Source organism: Aotus nancymaae, unplaced genomic scaffold (genome assembly GCF_030222135.1).
Source record: "Aotus nancymaae isolate 86718 unplaced genomic scaffold, 86718_ANA_hifiasm-v0.15.2.pri h1tg000210l, whole genome shotgun sequence".
Lineage (NCBI taxonomy): Eukaryota > Metazoa > Chordata > Mammalia > Primates > Aotidae > Aotus > Aotus nancymaae.
In genome coordinates this window covers 980723-998944 of record NW_026988625.1, presented here as the reverse complement: position 1 = coordinate 998944, position 18222 = coordinate 980723, and the positions used below count along the sequence as shown (strand labels likewise).

Sequence of the window (18222 nt, the reverse complement as noted above, 5' to 3'; positions counted from 1 at the left end):
GCGCAGAATGGGAGCGGTGTCCCAGGGACCCTGCTGGGCCCTGAGGAGGACTGCAGAGGTGTTGGTGAGGGGCGGGCGTGCAGGTGTGTCAGCACAACCCTGAGCCCCCGAGCTCAAGTGCAGTGATGGCCGTGAAGTAGGTGTTGGGGACCCTGGCCTGAGCTTCAGCAGCGGTGGGGCTGGGGTGGACACCGGGGACTGGCAGAGAGGAGATGGCGTGGGGGCTGTCCCTCAGGGAGCGTGGCAGAGTGGCAGGGTGGGGCCTGTACACAGGTCTGCTCTCCAGTTCCTCTGGGAAGCTCCTCAAATCCAGCCAGCCCCAGCTGCCCCGGCATAGAGGAGCTGACTGCGGCTCCCGGGAAGGGCCTGCTCCTTCCCCTCCTGTCCCCCTCAGTGTGCTTTGGGCCAGGGGCCAGGCACGGTGGGGGCAGGAAGACTGGCTGTGCCTGTGGGAAGCCACCAACTCCCAGGGCTGTCCCTGGGCCCAGGCTGTAGCTCTGTGCATTCAGGCGTGCAGGCTGGGTGAGCGACTAGCTACCTTGCCACTCAGTAATACATTCACAGTGGGGGGTCAGAGGAAACTCCAGGGCTCTGCCTAACTTGACCAGGGGTCCCAATGGGGCCGTCTCTCCATGTGACTTAATTGTCATCACTTTTGTGCTCTATGGCTGTTAAATAAACCCTGGCAGCCACCTCGGCTGGAGGTTCTATGTCCCAGAGCCCAAGGGTAGCTGGGAGCCAGCAGAGCGCTCAGGCGGCAGGGCCAGGCCAGCTCTGCGTGTGGGAGGGGGCTCTGGGGCCTCCAAGGGCTGCTGCAGGGACCCAGCAGGGTTAGGGCAGAGGCAGAGGGTGTGATCAGAGTGAAGGTAGAGATGCAGGCAGAGTCGTTGAAGCTGGCTCTGGGGTCTGTGTGGGAAGGGGCACACGCGGCAGGGGCTTGAGAGGTAAGCTAGGGAGGTGGCAGGGTCTTGGAGCTGCCTCCTAAAGGTGGCGGGAGATTCGGGAGGAGCAGGGAACAGGAGCATCCAGCAGGTTGTCTGATCCACGCTGAGGGCCCGGCCATGCTGGTTGGGATAGGAAGGCTCATCCTGGAACTGATCCTGGAGGGGCCATGTGGGCCAAGGGTCTGGTCATGGCCCCTGGCCCTCTGCTCAGACCACAGAGAACAGGACACCTGTCCGTCCTTTGCTGTGACTGCACTGCTTGCTCTGGGAGCAGCTGCTGGGCCTTTGGAGGAGGAAGGAGGTTGGCCTGGCTGGGGCAGAACTGCTATGCTCGGACTTGTAGAAGGGAAGGTGATGGTCCTTTCAGATCCCTGGAGTGCAGGCTGCATAGTGGGGCTTCTGTAGACATAAGCTGGCAGGGCCGGCTTGAACTTCGCTCAGGACACTGGGTACTGGGTTCTGGGTTCAGCGGCCTCGTGAAACGCCTAGCTTCAGTTTCCTCATCTGTCAGGACCAGCGGCTGGCTGGGAGGATGTGTATGACCACGGCAGCGGTCAGCTTAGTCTACTCTAAGAGATCTTGTCTCCCAGAGCCCTGAGGTGACCTTTTTTTTGAGAGCTCAGAGAGGAGAATGACTTGCTCCAGGTCTTACGGCAGGGGTCTGGGACTTCCTTTGGGGACTCAGGCACACCTTGCCCCTGAATACCCCTGCCCTGCCCACTGTGCCCTGGCACTGTGCCCTGGCCTCCTGTGGCATTCGCTAGCCAGATCTCTGGGACCCATCCCAGGGCAGGTGGCTCCGCAGGAGGCCAACTCTACCCAGTAGTGGCCTTGCCTGACGTGGGTAATGAGCTCATTACCTGGTAATAACCTGGTTTGTATGTTCCTGGCATCAGCAGCCTCAGCTCTCGCTGCAAACAACGCCTGGCCTGGGATGGTTCTGACCAGTCTGTGCCACGGGCCCCGGCATCCCAGCCTGCCCTGTGTGGAGTGTGGGGCCTGCCAGCATCTGTATGTGCCCTGAGGGCCCCAGACTCAGCCCCCAGTGGGAAAACTCTGGACTCCTGACGGACCCCTCCTAAATGCACAACCTGGGGCAGGTAAGCCCTGACCCACTCTGGGCCTCACTCTCATCACAGCTGGTGACACAGAGTCTCTGCTTGGTCAAACTTTATTTAGGCTCCTGAGGCTTCTCCTAGGCACATCTGAGCACTTCCTTATAAACTCCAGTTTTAGCAAGAATCCTGCAAAGTCAGTTTAGCGAGAAGCCCCCATCCTTGACATCTGATCAAGAATGTCAGATGTCCCCCAGGTGCGGTCTGACTGTCTTGGCCCGCCTTCAGCAAGAATCCTGTTAGGGGAGTTTAGCCAGAATCTCCGGCCGCTGAAGTTTCTTTCCTTTTAGTCACTTTCCATGCACTGTCCCCCACCCTGCTCCTTGACTGTCACTTCCCACTTGCCCGTGCTGTCTTCGGAATTGAGCCCAGTCTCTCTCCCCGACTGCAGAGTCTTATCGCCATGGTCCCTTACACCTGGTGAGATGGTCCTGAATAGTACGGTGCTTTAGCAAGGGTCATTTTTCATTGAATACTTTTTTATTTTTTATTTTTTATTTTTTTTTGTTTTATAAAGATAGGATTTCACCATGATGGCCAGGCTGGTCTTGAACTCCTGACCTCAGGTGATCCACCCACCTCGGCCTCCCAAAGTGCTAGGATTACAGGCGTGAGCCACCGCACCCGGCCTCATTGAATACGTTTTAACAATGAAAACAGAAGAGGGTCTGCAAGCAGGGCTGCTGCTGGGCACCATGGAGGGCCACCTGGTGGGACAGACCCCAACATACAGGGCCCTTGGGGGCTCCCCTTCCCCTGCCGGCTGGGCTGGGGTCTCTGTGTCAGGATTGTCCTCACCATCACTTGGGGATGGACCTCCACTGTCATCCTAGCGAAGGGGCCAGGGAGGGGTGTCTATGTGCTGGGCGGACCTGCCCGAGGCCTCTGCTATCCAAACGGAGCCCCCAGGATTTGGACCTGCCCCCAGTGACCTGCTCCCTCTTGCCCATCATTCCAGGAACTTCCTGCTCCACACCCATGCACATCCTGTCCCGAGGCCAGCTCCCCCTGCTCAGCCTCAGGACACAGACACCCACCCTCCGGGTTAGTGAGGCAAGCACCGCGCCCGGCATGCCTTACTCTTAATGGGAACCATAAACATATGGCCAATGCTGGCAGGAGGCCTGCCCGCTCCTGGACACCTACTGACTAGATTTGGGCTTTCTTGCTCACTACCTGAGACGTCTGACTCCATGCGGGATGGCTGACCTGAATTTTCTGTAATACCCCAGTCTCCTCTGGGTGGTGAGTGAGACACCCAAAGTCTAGTCCTGCAGACATGGAGCCTGAACTTGGTCCTGACAACCCTGCATCCTCTCACCATCCTCATTCCATCCTGGCTTCATTCCCAGGCCTAGGCCGTGACAGCCATTCACAGCAGGGGGCATGTCATAACCTAAACATCCACATGTTTGAGAGGCCAAGGCAGGCAGATCACTTGAGGTCAGGAGTTCAAAACCAGCCTGCCCAACATGGCAGGACCCCGTCTCTATTAATAATACAAAAAAAATTAGTCGGACATGATGGCGTGCACATGTAGTCCCAGCTACTTGGGAGGCTGAGGCAGAAAAATTGCTTGAACCCAGGAGGTGGAGGTTGCAGTGAGCCGAGATTGCACCACTGCATTCCAGCCTGGGCGACAGAGTGAAACTGTGTCTCAAAAAAAAAAAAAAAAAAATCACACATGCTTTAACCAGTAGGGTGTGTGTTGTGAAGACTCTGCTTTATGCTAAGACAAGTCTGACTTTTGTCCTGGCTCCTAGAAGGTAACCTCTCAATCCTCCAATTTTTCCAGTACCACACCTGAGTTTATGAGAGCAAGGTGACTCATGGTAGGCCCCTAACTGATTCAGGAAGTGGGGTGGCCATGTAGGAAAGAAAACCTGGGTCCCTAAAGAGTTGGGGCTCTGAGCCACTGATACAACTCCATCCTCCTGACCTTCGGGGGGTTGAGTGGGGCTGGAGATTGAGTTCAATTCAATCAGTCATTTCTCTGTAGTAAACCCTGAGTGCTCTGGACACTGCCGTCTTGGTGCGTTTCCATGCACGGTGCTCCCACATCAGTGCACAGGAGGGGATGCATCCTGAGGACACATAAGCTCCGTGTCACTAGCCCCTGGCCCTGACTCCCGGTGTTTCCTCAATGGACTCATCCTGATTTATATCCTTTATAATAAAATTGTAATCTAAGGGCTTTCTTGAGTTCCGTGACTCACCATCGTGAATTGTCAAACCTGAGGTGTTTGTGGGAACACCTGAATTTGCCCCCTGTCTGTCCTAAGTGTGGTTTGCCTGGAACCCTTAAACTTAGGGCTGGAGTGTGAACTGGGGGCAATGCTGTGAAGGGCTATTCCCTTATCTTGTGAACTTTGACCTCAATTAAGGTAGTTAGTGTCAGAAAAGCAATGCAGAGTGGTTATCCCAAAGCTTTCTCCCCACATGTGAGCAAATTCACTCTGGAGAGCAGAGGGCGTCTCCCAAAGCCTCAGGTACTGAGCAGGTGCAGATCCTCCAGTATGGGACAACTCCCCCTTCTCTCTCCCTCCCCCCTTCCTCCCTTCCCCCACCCGTCGCAGTCAGGCACCTACTGCACTGTGAGTTCCATGTGCATGAGATGGTGGGAGGTGGACACTCCGGCTCTAAGTTTAAGGGTTTCAGGTGAACCACACTTAGGACAGACACGCTGCAAATTCAGGCATTCCCATGAACACCTGGGGTTTGGTAATTCACGATGGTTAGTCACGGAACTCAAGAAAGCCCTTAGATCCAGGTGGACCATGAGCACAGTTGACCCTGTAGGTCAGGGTCAAGGTCTTGGGTCTCCAGGAAACTTCGTTTCTGTCACTGTGTGGGAAGCTCACAGATGTTGACTATGGACAAAGGGAGCAGGAGGAGGTGTCAGTGATTGTCCTGTGAGTGCCCCTGTGAGCAGTTCTGCAACCTGGAAACTAAAATTCCATCAGGGGATGGGTGAGGAGCAGCAGCCCCACATGTCCATGTGCAGACCCAAATGCTTCAAAAACTCCTGAAAAATACTTGCACAAAGGGCAACATTTGCTGTGAGTTAAATTCCCAAAATGTCTAGAAAGGTGGAAACTCTCAAGCAGGATTGGGATAACCCCCCTCTGAGCTGAGAGTCAGTGGTGGGAGGGAAGAGGGCACAGGGCAGGTGGGCCGGGAGGGGTTTGCCTCGCTCCCCTCTGCATGTGTCCCTGTGGGTGAGACAGGGCTGCTCCCACTGCCATGGTCTCCCCACAGTGTGGCTCACTCTCGGCTTCTTCCTGGGTGTTCTGGGCGGTCAGGTATACAACCAGGCCTGAGCCTGAGAAGCCAGCAGGGATCCTGTCCCTCCTGGATCCCAGCAACCATGTTCATCATGAACCAGGGCTCTGGGCTCTGCTGGTGTCAGGCCCCAGCATAACCACCGTAGCCACTGCTCAGGGTGCAGGTCACTGATGCTCCTGGGGAGGCAGAGGCACAGGCTGGGAGAGGGACCCTGGAAACACAGGCAGCCATTAGGGCTCCAGGTGGCGGCAAGCGATGAGCTTTTGGAGGAGAAAGAGCAGGGGTGGGGGTCTGAGGTCTGGGAGGTTGGGTTTTCTTTTAAGGCACTGATCACTGCACACCCTGATCTGTGAGGAGGGTGAGGAGCAGAGGGGTCCAGGCCATGGTGGAGATGCCGCAATGCTGAGCCCTCAGCTGAACCTGGGCCCCAGCCTCTTATCCCCTTAGCACAGGACTGGGCAGGACATCGCCCTCCCTGCAAATCTCCCTCCCAAGGCTGGGGTTTATCAAGGCCAGGGCTCAGAGCGAGAGCGCAGGTCCATTTGGTTTCACAGAGTTTGCCTCCCCCTAGTGACCAGGCGCTGCCTCACACTCAGGGCTCAGACAAGACCTCCCTGAGCCCCTGTGTGTGCACCTGTGAGTGGAGCCCAGATGGGTGTCCCGGACGATCCTCAGGCTCTACTTCCCATGTCTCGGGCCTCTCCACAAAACCTCTGTCCCTGTAGGGCCCTGCAGTGGGACGCAGCCACCAGATCAGTTAATCCTGGAGCCTGCCCAAGGCACCTGTCCCATCTTTCACTTTTTCAACTGTTATTCAACACACACAGATGATATGCCCGCCACAGGCCAGCCCCCATCCCTGGCTCTCAGGAGAGGAGAAGCAGCGGGACACTGTGCCCCGGGGTTACTCTGTCTTTCCCAGGAATCGTGCCCCCGCAGTCACCAACTGATGCTGAGTGTTGCCCATGGAGCTCCTGGTTGCTTCCAGGGGGACCCGTAGCAGCTCACCCACTCTGGGCAGGTAAGAGGAGGCTCCACAGTTAATGTGGCCCCAACCACAGAGGTCCTGGGAGAAACTGGACTGTGAAGGGAGTGGGTGGAGGAAGAAAGCTATAAGCAGCTTGCTTTTTCTTCTTTTCAGTTTCATTACTCAAATTTCAGATTTCCTTCATTCATGAGGTTCTTTATAACCCAGTCACTGTGAGGAACCCAACTGCATTACACTGAAAATGTATCTGTTCAATCTCACCATTCTCAGTTGCCTCTTTCCCGTTTGAGCAGCTCTGCAGGGGAGGGACTGTGGCCACCTCCTTTGCAGTCTCCCACATGCGTGGGGATGAAGGGAGGAGGCACAAGGCAGAGGCCAGGGCCTGGCTGGGTGGGGCTGTCCCAGGAGGATGGCCAGAGGAGATCTGTAGCCAGAACTTCCACCCCTAGTGCCTCTGAGGGTTAAACTCCCAGGGCCCACATTTCCAGGACTTCTGCCTGGAGACTTTTGCCGCCAGACCACACTGTTTGTCTCAATGCTGCTGCCTTCCTGAGGCAGATGAGGATGTTCCTGAGCTCTGAGCCAACATCGTGGATGGATGACTCAGCCCAGCCTGGAAATGAGAACCTAAAAGACGTTGAAGTCAGGGGTGAGGGACTCACTTGACCACAGCCTACCTCCCTTGAGTCAGAGCTCAAAGTTTGGGGCTAACATACCAGAGCTATGTTTCCTTGACATCCTTTCTTATATTTTTATTTATTTGCTTAAATTTCTACCTATTAACTGCAAACTTATTTTACAGGAAAGCCTTGCAGTGAATCTATCAAACAAATTGGGAAGATTTATCATCTTCACCACATTGAGTGTTTGGAAACACCAACTGGGAATATAGTATCTATTATCTTACGCTTTGTTACAGTTTTCAGGTTACAAGACTTTCTGTTTTGCTGTTTGTCCTTAAGCATGTCCTATTGGTGCTATTATAAATGGTATTGCTTTTATTTTGTAATATTTGATGGTTCATGGCTAGTGTATATAATACAATTCATTTCTACAGATGGACATTGTGTCATAAAAACCCAAACTGAAGCCCCAGCCAGCATTGTGAGTCACTCCTGGACTTTGAGTGAGGCATGGCTGGCATCAGTCTCTTGATGGCTCCAACATCTCTACTGAGAAGTTTTCATCTCTGAGCAAAGGATTTCTGCCAGCAGAAACATCAATGAGGTGAGAAAGAAAAACCCATGGATCATCCCGTAAGTTGAACTGAAAAAGAGAGCATACATTGTCAGATGTACTCTTTTGGGGAATATCAGGTGCTCACAATAGAAGTCATCTCTGGGCTAGACGTGTCAGAGCCTCTAGCAGGGGTGACTGCAAAAGATCCAGAGAGAAGAGGGGAGGCTTCTGTCTCACTTCCCCTTGGATCTAGAGCACTGTGTAAGCATAGTGACGTCATTCTGTATGTTACAATAATAGCCTTGTCTTCAGGCTGCAGCTGTGTGCTCCCAGGCTAGGCAAAGGCTTCTGCTCACCGGTCTGTGGAAGGTACCAGCAGCTAATTCCTCCCTCATCTCTCCCGTGGGGCCAACTCTGAGTCTCACACCTCAGACCAAGGTCAGATCTCAACCGATTCTCAGGGTGGAGCAGAAATCACTAGTAGGCAAAACAAATTTGTGTGAACGGCCCCTCCCTTTTCAGGACAGTGGAGAAGATAAAAAGATAAAAGAAGCCAGGACCACCAGCCCTCTGTGGCCTCAGAGGCAGTGTTTACCATGGCCTGGACCCCTCTCCCCCTCGTGCTCCATTCTCACTGCACAGGTGAGTACAGGCTTCAGGAGTCCAGGGTTACCTCCTTAGATTGTGTTAGCTCCTGTGGTTCTGACCATCAAGACACATAATCTCGGTCTCGCCCCAGCACCCACGAGTGTCTGTGTCTGCAGGTTCCCTCTCCCAGCATGTGCTGACTCAGTTACCTCCTCCTCTGCATCTCTGGGAGCATCTGCCAGACTCTCCCGCACCCTGAGCAGTGGCCTCAGTGTTGGTGACTGTGATAACGTGGATACCAGCACAAGCCAGGAGATAGCTCATGAGTTTTAAGTCAGACTCAGAGAAGCAACCAGGGCTCCAGGATCCCCAGCTGCTTCTCTGGATCTAAAGATGCCTCCACTAACTCGGGGATGCGTACACGGTGCTCTAGACCCCAGGGGAAGTGAGACAGAAGCCTCCCCTCTTCTCTCTGGATCTTTTGCAGTCACCCCTCCTAGAGGCTCTGACAAGTCTAGCCCTGGAGGAACTTGCATTATGAGCACCTGATATTCCCCAGAAGAGTAGATCTGACAATGAGTCCCAGCAGCAAACACAGGCTCCACTGTGGGTACCCGCTGTGCAGACCCTGAGACAGACCCACAGTGGGCCTGTCTGCTCACTGGCCACCTTGGAGTCTTTCAGTGGGAGTCTTGTGAGTGGAGTCACCGGACAGCCTGGTTACTGTTGGTCCACAGCATCCATGGCCACACCCCTGTTCTGTCTCAAGGTAACAGATTTTTTTTTTTTTTTTTTTGAGATGAAGTCTTGCTCTGTCACCCCAACTGGAGTTCCATGGTGTGATCTTGGCTCACTGCAACCTCCACCTCCCAGGTTCAAGTGATTCTTGTGCCTCGGCTTCCCAAGTAGCTGGGAGTACAGGTGTATGCCACCATGCCCAGCTAAGTTTTGTATTTTTAGTAGGAATGAGATTTCACCATGTTGGCTAGGCTGATCTTGAACTTCTGACCTCAAGTGATCCACCTGCCTCAGACTCCCAAAGTGCTGGGATTATAGGCATAAGCCACTGTGCCCAGACCAAAGTAACTAATATTAATAAACAGCCTTTCCACAGAGGACTTCTGCATTCCTAGGAGGACACGTGGGACACCTGGGAAATATGATGACCGTCCAAGTTAAGGAGGCTGCAGGGAGCGGGGAATGCAGAGGGTTCTGGGAGCAAAGGCCTGAGCAGCTCCTTCCACGGGGGCCAGGAAAGGAGGCGACTGTAACCTGGGTGTGTGAGTGGAGAGTGGGGTCCTGCTGGGGGCAAAGAAAGCATATCATAGTCCAAGAAGAGAGAGGGAATTTGGGGTGATAATCGCACCCTTTAAATGGCTTAGTGAGGATGGCAAAATATACCGCTAAGAGTGGACTTGAGCACGTGAAGTGGGAGTGGAAAGTTGGGTAAGATCGTTTGCATCCAGAGCGCAGATATCCTTATGTGTCACAGTGAGGGGTTAGGTTGTTTCCTTATCTGGGGTTGATAGACATTGTGAAAAGGAGGCCGGATGGAAGGAACTGACTCTTTAGAAGGACATCCCTGGTCTTGGGTTCAACAAAGAGCCAAAAGGCAGCAGAGCAAGCCGGGGGGATAGGGGCTGGTCTAGGGGATACGGAGGAGGAAGTAAGTGACAGAAGTTTAAGAGGAAGAACTCACAGGGTGACTGTGGCCCTGGTCAGAAGCTGAGGGAGGGATGGGGATGAGGCCGAAAGTTGTAGTTGGGTTGACCAGGCGGATTTTATCATTATTGTCATGCATGAAAGGGGTGAGGGAGAGAGAGAGAGAAAGGAGAGGAAATGTGGCCAGTCACTAGTGTGACAGAGAAGGTCTGGGCTGGTTCTCCCTTCTTAGAGAATCACAATTGTGACCCCAGCCACCTGATGGGATCCCAGAATGGCAGGGTATTTGGAACCTGAGAATTCATTCAGTTACACATTCATTCAACATTTGTTCATTCAACTCTCTAATTGCCAAGTGGTTATCAGGCACATCAGTGGGTTGAGTAGATCCTGTCCACTGAGAATCTGCAGATTAGTAGGGGAGGAAGCTTTGCTAAATAAATTTTGAACTGTACAGCAGATGCTAAATATAGTTAGGAAAACCTGCTGTTTGTACAGTGGAGGAAGTTGATAACTGCATGAAGAACTCAGGGGAGTCTTGCCCAGGGAGTGAGATTTAAGACAGTTGTGGAGCCCTGAGTCAGTGCAGCCAGCTGCAGGCCACCACAAAGGGACAGGAAGTCCTGGCAGGAAACAGTTTGGACAAATGTTTGGAAGCAACTAAGAGACTCGGGTGTTTGGTCAATTGCAGTTGGCTTGAAACACAGGGAGAAGGTGCACGAGAAACAGGACTTGGGACCGAGCCTGAGCCAGCCTTCAAACGCTGTGTCATGGGAAGGAGGCTGAATTGCAACCCTTCAACCCACGCTATCTCTTCACAAGCCGCATGCAGCTCTGGACCACTTGGCTGGTCCAATTATCCGAGACATGAGTATAAAATACATACCAGATTTTGAAGACTGAATTAAAAAAAGAAAAACAAGTTTAAATTATCTAGTAACTAATTTTTATATTGATTGTAGGTTGAATTGGTAATATTGGGGATATATTGTGTTAAATAAAATATATCATTAAAAATCATTTTACCTAATTGTTTTTACTTTTTAACAATAATATAGCCACTAGAAAATTGGGAATTACAGATGTGGCTTGCATATGTTCCTTAGAGTGTGGGAGACAATAAAGGGTTAGAGAGAAGGAGTGCAGGCAAGGCTGGATCTAGGAGCAACAAAGATGAGGAGTGGTGGGTACAGGCTGCATGCAGCAGGAGGATAGATGGGAAGGAGACCAGAGCAACGACTCAGACTAAAGGAAGGGATTTGACAAGAAAAAAGGCCAGGCAGGTGACTGATGGGGAAATCATAATACTACTATTTTGTTCAGCACTTATGATGGATAAAAACTTTTTTTTTTTTTGAGACAGAGCCTCACTCTGTCACCCAGGCTGGAGTGCAGTGGTGCAATCTCAGCTCAGTGCACCCTCTCCTGCCTCAGCCTCCTGAGTAGCTGGGATTACAGGCACCCACCACTATGCCCAGCTAATTTTTGTATTTTTAGTAGAGACAGGGTTTGACCGCATTGTCCAGGCTGATCTCGAACTCCTGACCTCAGGTGGTCTGCTCACCTCGATCTCCCAAAGTGCTGTAATTACAGGCATGAGCCACCACGCAAGGCCAGATAAAAAGTTTTTATGTAAGTTAATCCGTTCTATGATTATTACTTTTACATACAACATTGGAAATTTTGACTTAGATTTCAAGTGATTCCTCCAGAGCTAAGACTCATGCCCGGTCTGACCTGAAGCCTGAGTTCCAGGTCACATCCTCCATTGAGCTGATGGGGCAGGGGCGTGAGGGTGACAGCGGAGTCCAGCTCAGCTCCCTGCTTTCTAGATTTCTTGTTGTAGCATGGAATTCCAGAATCATGGAGGATGAAAACAAGAGAGGGGCAGGCTATAAGCAGAAGACAGAGTTCCTCTGGAACCATCTAGCTGGCCTTTAAAACTGTGGGCCTAGACCAGGTGCCGTGACTCACACGTGTAGTCCGGCTACTCAGGAGGCTGAGGTGAGAGGATCGCTCGCGCCCAAATAGGCTGTAGAGCATCGTGATTGAACCTAGCCACAGCAGTCCAGCCTGGACAGCATAGCAAGATCCTGTCTCTAAAATAGAATCATAAACAAATAAATAATAAATGTTTTAAAATGTGGGCCTGGCCCAGGGGTAAAAGCCTGATGCAGGAAGAACCCAGTGCATTTGGGGAAGCAGATGCCCAGAAATCACTGTTTCTTTTCTTTTCTTTTTCTTTTTTTTTTCTTTTTTTTGAGATTGAGTCTCATTCTGTCACCCAGGCTGGAATGCAGTGGCATAATCTCAGCTCACTGCAACCTCTGCCTCCTGGGTTCAGGTGATTCTCCTGCCTCGGCCTTGTGAGTAGCTGGGATTACAGGCATGTGCCACCACACCTGGCTAGTTTTGTATTTTCAGTAGAGACGATTTCGCCATGTTGGTCAGGCTGGTCCTGAACTCCTGACCTCAAAGTTCTAGAGACCACTGTTTAACAAGAGAGGACTCATGACCACACATGGAAGGCTGATATTGACATGCGTTCACCTCTCTGGGGAGATGCATCAGGATCTCTTTAGCTGTGTTGAATGCATGTTCTAAGCCAAGTTGGGGTCACAAGGGAGGTGGTTTGCCTTGCCTGGCACCTCTCTGAGTGAGGCATGTCTACAGGTTGTGTGGACACCCAATGTAGAGAGTCCCTCTCTGCAAAACACACTCAGACTTTCTACCCACAGGCTCAGGGGGCCCTACTATGGGCCAGGGCTGCAGGAAGCTCCGCATTTCTACTTCACCCAGCCAGTCCAACACAGTCTCAGTGAGACCACGTCCTTTATTCCTCTAGTTCCCTCCATGGGTCCTGAAGCTCCTGCCTGGAGTCACAGGCAGGAGGAGATAAGAGAGACTCTGATCATCCCACCAGTCATGAGCTACTTAAAACCTGGAGTCAAGAGCTGGAGTGCTCCCGAGCAGGGCTCAGCACACTACAGCCTGAGTGCCATACGCAGCCCAGTACAGCCCCACCTGTTTCTTTAAATACATTTTAATAGGAACACAGCCACACGTTTGTTCACATATTGTCTGTGGCTGCTTTCTTGCTACAAGGACAAAACTGAGCAATTGTGACAGAGATCGCATAGCCAGCAAAGCCAAAAATATTTACCATCTGGCTCTTTATAGAAAATGGGTTGGGTGCCGTGGCTCACACCTCTAATTCCAGCACTTTAGGAGGCCCAAGCAGGAGGATCACTTGAGCTCAGGAGTTTGAGATCAGCTTGGGCAGCATACTGAGATATTTATATCTCCAAAAACAAAATTTAATAAATAGCTGAGCATGGTGGTACACACCTGTCGTCTCAGCTGCTCAGGAGGCTGATACAGGAGAATCACTTGAGCTCAGGAGTGTGAGGCTGCAGTGAGCTATGAATGCACCACTGCACTCCAGCTTGGACTACAGAGCAAGACTTTGTCTCTTTAAAAAGGAAGAAAAAAACATGTTTGCCAGCACCTGCCACTCTCTTGTGCAAAGAAGTTAATGCATTTACTTGCTCATCTAGACCAGTGGTTCACAGTCAGGCTGAGTTTGCGACCTGGGGACATTTGGTAAAGTCCAGAGATGTTTTTTGTTTGTCACAACTGGGCAGGGGGCATCTGGTGGGTAGAGGCCACAGATGCCACTCACCATGTGACAATGCACAGCACAGCCCCACAACCAAGAACTGTCCAGCCCAAAACATCGATAGAACCAAGGTGGAGAGCCCGCTCTAGGCCTGTCACCCGGCTCCTGTTCTCCCCAGAGGCCCAGGCCAGGTGCTTTCCAAGCTTGTTTACCCTGTAACTCCTGGGCAGAGTCAGAGGACACTAGAGGTTCCTGTCCTTGTCAGGGATGCCCCTCCAAGGTGTTTTAGTCAGTCCCTTGCCTCCCATGGCCCACAAGAGTAGGGGTTCCGGTGAGTACTCACCACAATGCCTCAGCTGAACAGATCGTGATCTGCCAGTCTCCCGGCGCCCTGGGCCTTTGCCTGAGACTGGTACTACGAGATCATACAAGTCAGGCCAAACTCAGCAAAAAGTCGCAAGCAGCTTTAATTCTCTAATGCAGCCTCCGATGAGGGTTTACAGCAACACTGCAGGACCAGGAGAAGCTGAGTAGCTCAGCCTCCTCGACACTTCAGGCCATGGCTCCAGCCTCTTCCATGACATCCTCTCCAAGGGGATGCATGCCCCTTGGAGAACTGACGTCAATGGCTGTCTTCAGTTCAAAGGACATGTGTCCCGGCTGCAGTGAGTTCCTTTTCTTCCTCCCTCTTCCTCTCCCTCTCCTCTTTCTCCAAGCCCCGGGCCCCCATAGCACAGTAATACATGGCCTCATCCTCAGGCTGAAGCTCAGAGATGCTCAAATACCCCCTGTTCCTGGCCACATCTTTGGATCCAGAGAAGCGAGGGGGGACCTGGGGGCCCTGGCTCTTGTCTGACTGTGAGAAGTATCTCAGCAGGAACCTCGGAGGGTGGCCCAGCCTCTGCTGGTACCAATAGACGCTGTACACGCTGATGTCATAGTCATTCCTTAGGGTACAGGTGAGGCGGACTGTGGTTCCAAGTGCCGAGGACATGGCCGGCGGCTGATACAGCACTAGCTGAGGACCACAACCTGGTGACAAAGAAGCAAGTGGGCTGTGGGCACAGGGCAGGGTGAAGGAAGGGGCTGGGATCTTCGGGCTCTGGGGGTTCCTCACCTGTGCAGTAGACAAGCAGCATGAGCAGGACAGGCGTGCAGGACATGGTGCAGACCCACAGAGCTCTGCCTCCTGTGGCCACGGTGCCTGGGGTCCCCAGGGCTGGCCCAGCATCCTCCTCCCTGCTCTGAGAGGGGGGACTGTGGCATGCCCTGTTCCTGGCCACTACCATCCCAGACTTTCTTGGGTTTGCAGTGTCGGTTACCGGAACAGCCTGGGGGCAGCACTTGTGGCCCTGATCTTGCCATGTGGAAGCATTCAGGGCGGAAGCACCTGCTGCAGGCACTTGGGCCAGTGCCCTGAAGGCCTTCGGGTTGGGGTCCCTCAGGGGGCATGACCTCAGCTTTCCCCTGAGGAAGCTGAGCCCCAGAAAAATAAATTTTCCGTCCACGCTTAAACAGTTGGTAAGCCAGGAAGGGAAGACACATCCTTGGCGGGTAAAAACACCTACTTTGTACAGCAGAAGACACTGGGGGCCCAGAGCGGGTTGGGATTCTCTGCCCCTTCCACACTCCAGCACTGCCTTCAGCCCATGCTCCTCTCCCTCCTAGAACCAAGCAGAGTGACTCATGTTTGGGAAAGAAGCCCCAGGGCCCTGGCGCCTTCCCCACCCCCTTCTGTCTCACACTTTGGTGCTGTGATGGACTGAATTGCATCCCCCAAATCCATAGGTTGCAGCCCTAACCCCCCATGTGCCTATATTTGGAGATAGGGCCTTTGAGGAACTAATGAAGGTTAAATGAGGTCATAGAGGTGGGGTCTGGTCAGTACAACTGGTGTCCTTACAAACGGGAAATTTGGAGGCCAGATGCAGTGTCTCACACCTATAATCCCAGCACTTTGGGCGGCCAAGGTGGGAGGATTGCTTGAGCTCAGAAGTTTGAGTCCAGCCTGAGCCACATGGCAAAAACCCATCTCTACAAAAAAAAAAAATTAAAAAATTAGCTGGGCATGGTGGCCACACCCACAGTCCCAACTACTTGGGGGGGCTAAGGTGGGAGGATCACTTGAGCCTGGGAAGTTGAGGGGGCACCAAGCCAAGATCTCACCGCTGCCCTCCAGCCTGTCTAACAGAGGGAGACCCTGCCTCAAAAAATAAATAAGAATAAAAATAATAAATTAATTAAAGATGTGCTTACACACTGCCTGAAATAGTTTTTTAAAAATTGAAGGGAAAATTTGGACTTAAAGTCTCTTTTTTTTTTTTGAGACGGAGTTTCGCTCTTGTTACCCAGGTTGGAGTGCAATGGCGTGATCTCGGTTCACCGCAATCTCCGCCTCCTGGGTTCAGGCAATTCTCCTGCCTCAGCCTCCCGAGTAGCTGGGACTACAGGCACGCACCACCATGCCCAGCTAATTTTTTGTATTTTTTTTTAAGTAGAGACGGGGTTTCACCATGTTGACCAGGGTGGTCTCGATCTCTTGACCTTGTGATCCACCCACCTCGGCCTCCCAAAGTGCTGGGATTACAGGCTTGAGGGACTTAAAGTCTCTTATCCCACATGTTCACTCTCTCACCAAAAACTGGAGTGTCTCCTCCCCTGGAACCTGTGCAGGCCTGTGATCGGGCTGAAGTGGCTCTGGGCGGGCAAGGTGGCACTGAGCAGCTGGGTGTGCACTGGGACTCGTTACTCACAAACACTTGATAGAGCAACCACCCCTGAGGCTCAGATGAGCCTCCTGCTCAGTGTCAAGCTGCCCACATCCATTCTCTACCTGGCGAGGTGCAGAACCCACCTGTTTCAGCCAGCTGGGTGACTCCGGGAGCCCCACCCTTCTTCCCGCTGCCTCTCTGGCCAACAGATCCGCTGCCCAGGTGAGGGCTGGGGTGGGGCTTTGCAGACACAGGGCATCTTGACCACTGTCTAGTCACAGCTGCAACGTCTGTGACTTGTTGCTCCTCCCTTCTCTGCACAGGCTGGTGGGCAGTGGGGAACTAATCAGAGTGCTAATTCCTGGAGAGGAGAAAGGAAGCTTTGTTCACTCAGTCATTCATTTCTTCCCTCATCCAGTAGCTGATTCATGTGTCGTGCATGTATTTGTGAAAGAGAAACATGCCTCCCAGAACCTTCCTAGAGCACCAGTCTTTGGGAATTAGGGCAGGAGAAGGTCCCACCTGTACGCACCAGCACTACTGCAGCCCCTGAACCAGCCCTACCACTGACTCCGTCAGAGCTTTTTGATCCTTTTAAGCTCAGAGGATAGGTGTTTCTACTTGCACTTACAGGTAAGTGCACACAGTTACACTGAGAGAGCAAATACCCACCCCTCAACCATAGAGACACTCTGGTCCCAACTTTGTTTCACAACCTTCACTGCCCCAGGACCCTTGCACCACTCACAGGGAAAGATTGTCTCCAGTGTTGACTATGTGTTCTGGGGAAGGGCCTTCCAGACCCTGATGGAGATGGCCTCAGACCCCTGGAGCATCTGGAGTTAGATAGAGGTCATGCATTCTGAACTCTGCCTTCTCCTAGCCCTGGGCAGCTCCTCAACCCACCCACACCTGGACCCAAGGATCATCTGTAGGGCACAGCAGTTTGATGCGGTTGAAGAACACCATGTATTCCGTCCTCTCTGGCTGCACTTGACTCTTTTTAGATAATTCTAGACCAAGAGAAGGTTGGTGAGCTCTGTGACAGACCTCAAAGTCTGCAAGGGTCTTGGGGGAGACAGGAGCCATTCAGTACTCCTGCCTGGTTTGTAGATATTTTTTAGAGGCAAGGTTTCACTCTTGCCCAGGCTGGAGTGCAGAGGTGCAATCACAGCTCACTGCAGCCTCAAACTTCCGGGCTCAAACAACTCTCCTGCCCCAGCCTCCCAAGTAGCTGGGAATACAGGCACATATCACCACGCCCAGCTAATTTTTTTTAGTTTTTGTAGAGACTGGGTCTTGCCATGTTGCCCAGGCTGGTCTCAAATTCCTGTGTTCAAGGGATCCTCCTGCCTCAGCTTCCTAAAATGCTGGGATTACAGGTGTGAACCACTCACCACACACTTGACCTGATAGATATTTGAGACTCTTTCAGTGATCCACTGATATGTGACAAGCCACCCGTAATGCAGTCGTTTAAAGCAAGACTTGATGAGTTCCCCAGTTCTGTGGGTTGCCTGGGTGGTTCCGGTTCCACTTGCAATCATGCATGTGGTTGTGGTCACTGATGGCTGGACCAGCTGCGCTGGGAGGTCTGTTCAAGATTGCACCTCATTCTCCTGCACGTGGCTCTCTGATCTTAGCAAGTCCCCACCCTCGGTGGTCCAGTGGTCCCTCTGGTCACCCATTCTCCCCATCTCCTTTTGTTTCCTCTCGTGTCAGGATCCCCCAGTCCCTGTCTCCCTCATTTCTCATCTGAAGGCATGCTTACTTAGTGCCTTTCCACCCCTCTGCTCTCACATGGTGCTAAGCCAGGCTGCCACCAGGCTCCTTGTCACCACAGGACCTTTGCCCATGATCCCAAAGCCAGGATGAATCCCAGTCCCTCTTCCTCCAGGTGCTCACTTCAGAGACCCTTCCTGGGCATCCTCCCTTGACTGCCCCAGGTGAGTAGGCCTGCCCTGCTCTTCCTCTCTCATGGACTATGCTGGGTTTTGGTTTGGGTTTGAGTTTTTTGTTTTGTTTTAAGAGGCAGAGTTTCTGTCACCCAGGCAGGAGTGCAGTGCTTTGATCATAGCTCACTGCAGTCTTGAACTCCCTGGCCTCAAGCAGTCCTCCTGCCTCGGCCTCC

General features: G+C 52.5%; 1 protein-coding gene and 1 long non-coding RNA gene across 4 annotated transcripts in view; one reads left to right on the top strand and one right to left on the bottom strand.

Annotated features, from left to right (window-relative positions):
- LOC105726899 (uncharacterized) overlaps positions 1–8863 on the top strand; it is a 59676-nt gene extending 50813 nt beyond the window's left edge. The window contains exons 4-8 of one of the 3 annotated variants that reach the window (XR_010340932.1): positions 6172–6365; positions 7135–7258; positions 7390–7559; positions 7824–7949; positions 8034–8863. This is a non-coding gene — a long non-coding RNA (uncharacterized LOC105726899). Of the gene's footprint in view, positions 1–6171; positions 6366–7134; positions 7560–7823; positions 7950–8033 lie in introns of all 3 variants that reach the window. The other 2 variants (XR_010340933.1, XR_010340931.1) reach the window with 2 other exon arrangements.
- A 4960-nt stretch (positions 8864–13823) lies between these two features.
- VPREB1 (V-set pre-B cell surrogate light chain 1) lies at positions 13824–14722 on the bottom strand. Its single transcript, XM_012466472.1, has 2 exons — positions 14498–14722; positions 13824–14412 (listed from the first exon to the last, which is right to left on the bottom strand). The coding sequence occupies exons 1-2, from the start codon at positions 14667–14669 to the stop codon at positions 14021–14023; spliced, it is 564 nt and encodes a 187-aa protein (XP_012321895.1). The 5' UTR covers positions 14670–14722; the 3' UTR covers positions 13824–14020.
- Positions 14723–18222: the final 3500 nt, after the last annotated feature.

Excerpts from the sequence above, each read along its gene's own strand:
- VPREB1 (XM_012466472.1), bottom strand. The coding sequence starts at position 14,669 with ATGGTAGTGGCCAGGAACAGGGCATGCCACAGTCCCCCCTCTCAGAGC. Across the intron at positions 14,413-14,497 it reads GCTGCTTGTCTACTGCACAG|GTTGTGGTCCTCAGCTAGTG; the intron begins GTGAGGAACCCC and ends CTTTGTCACCAG.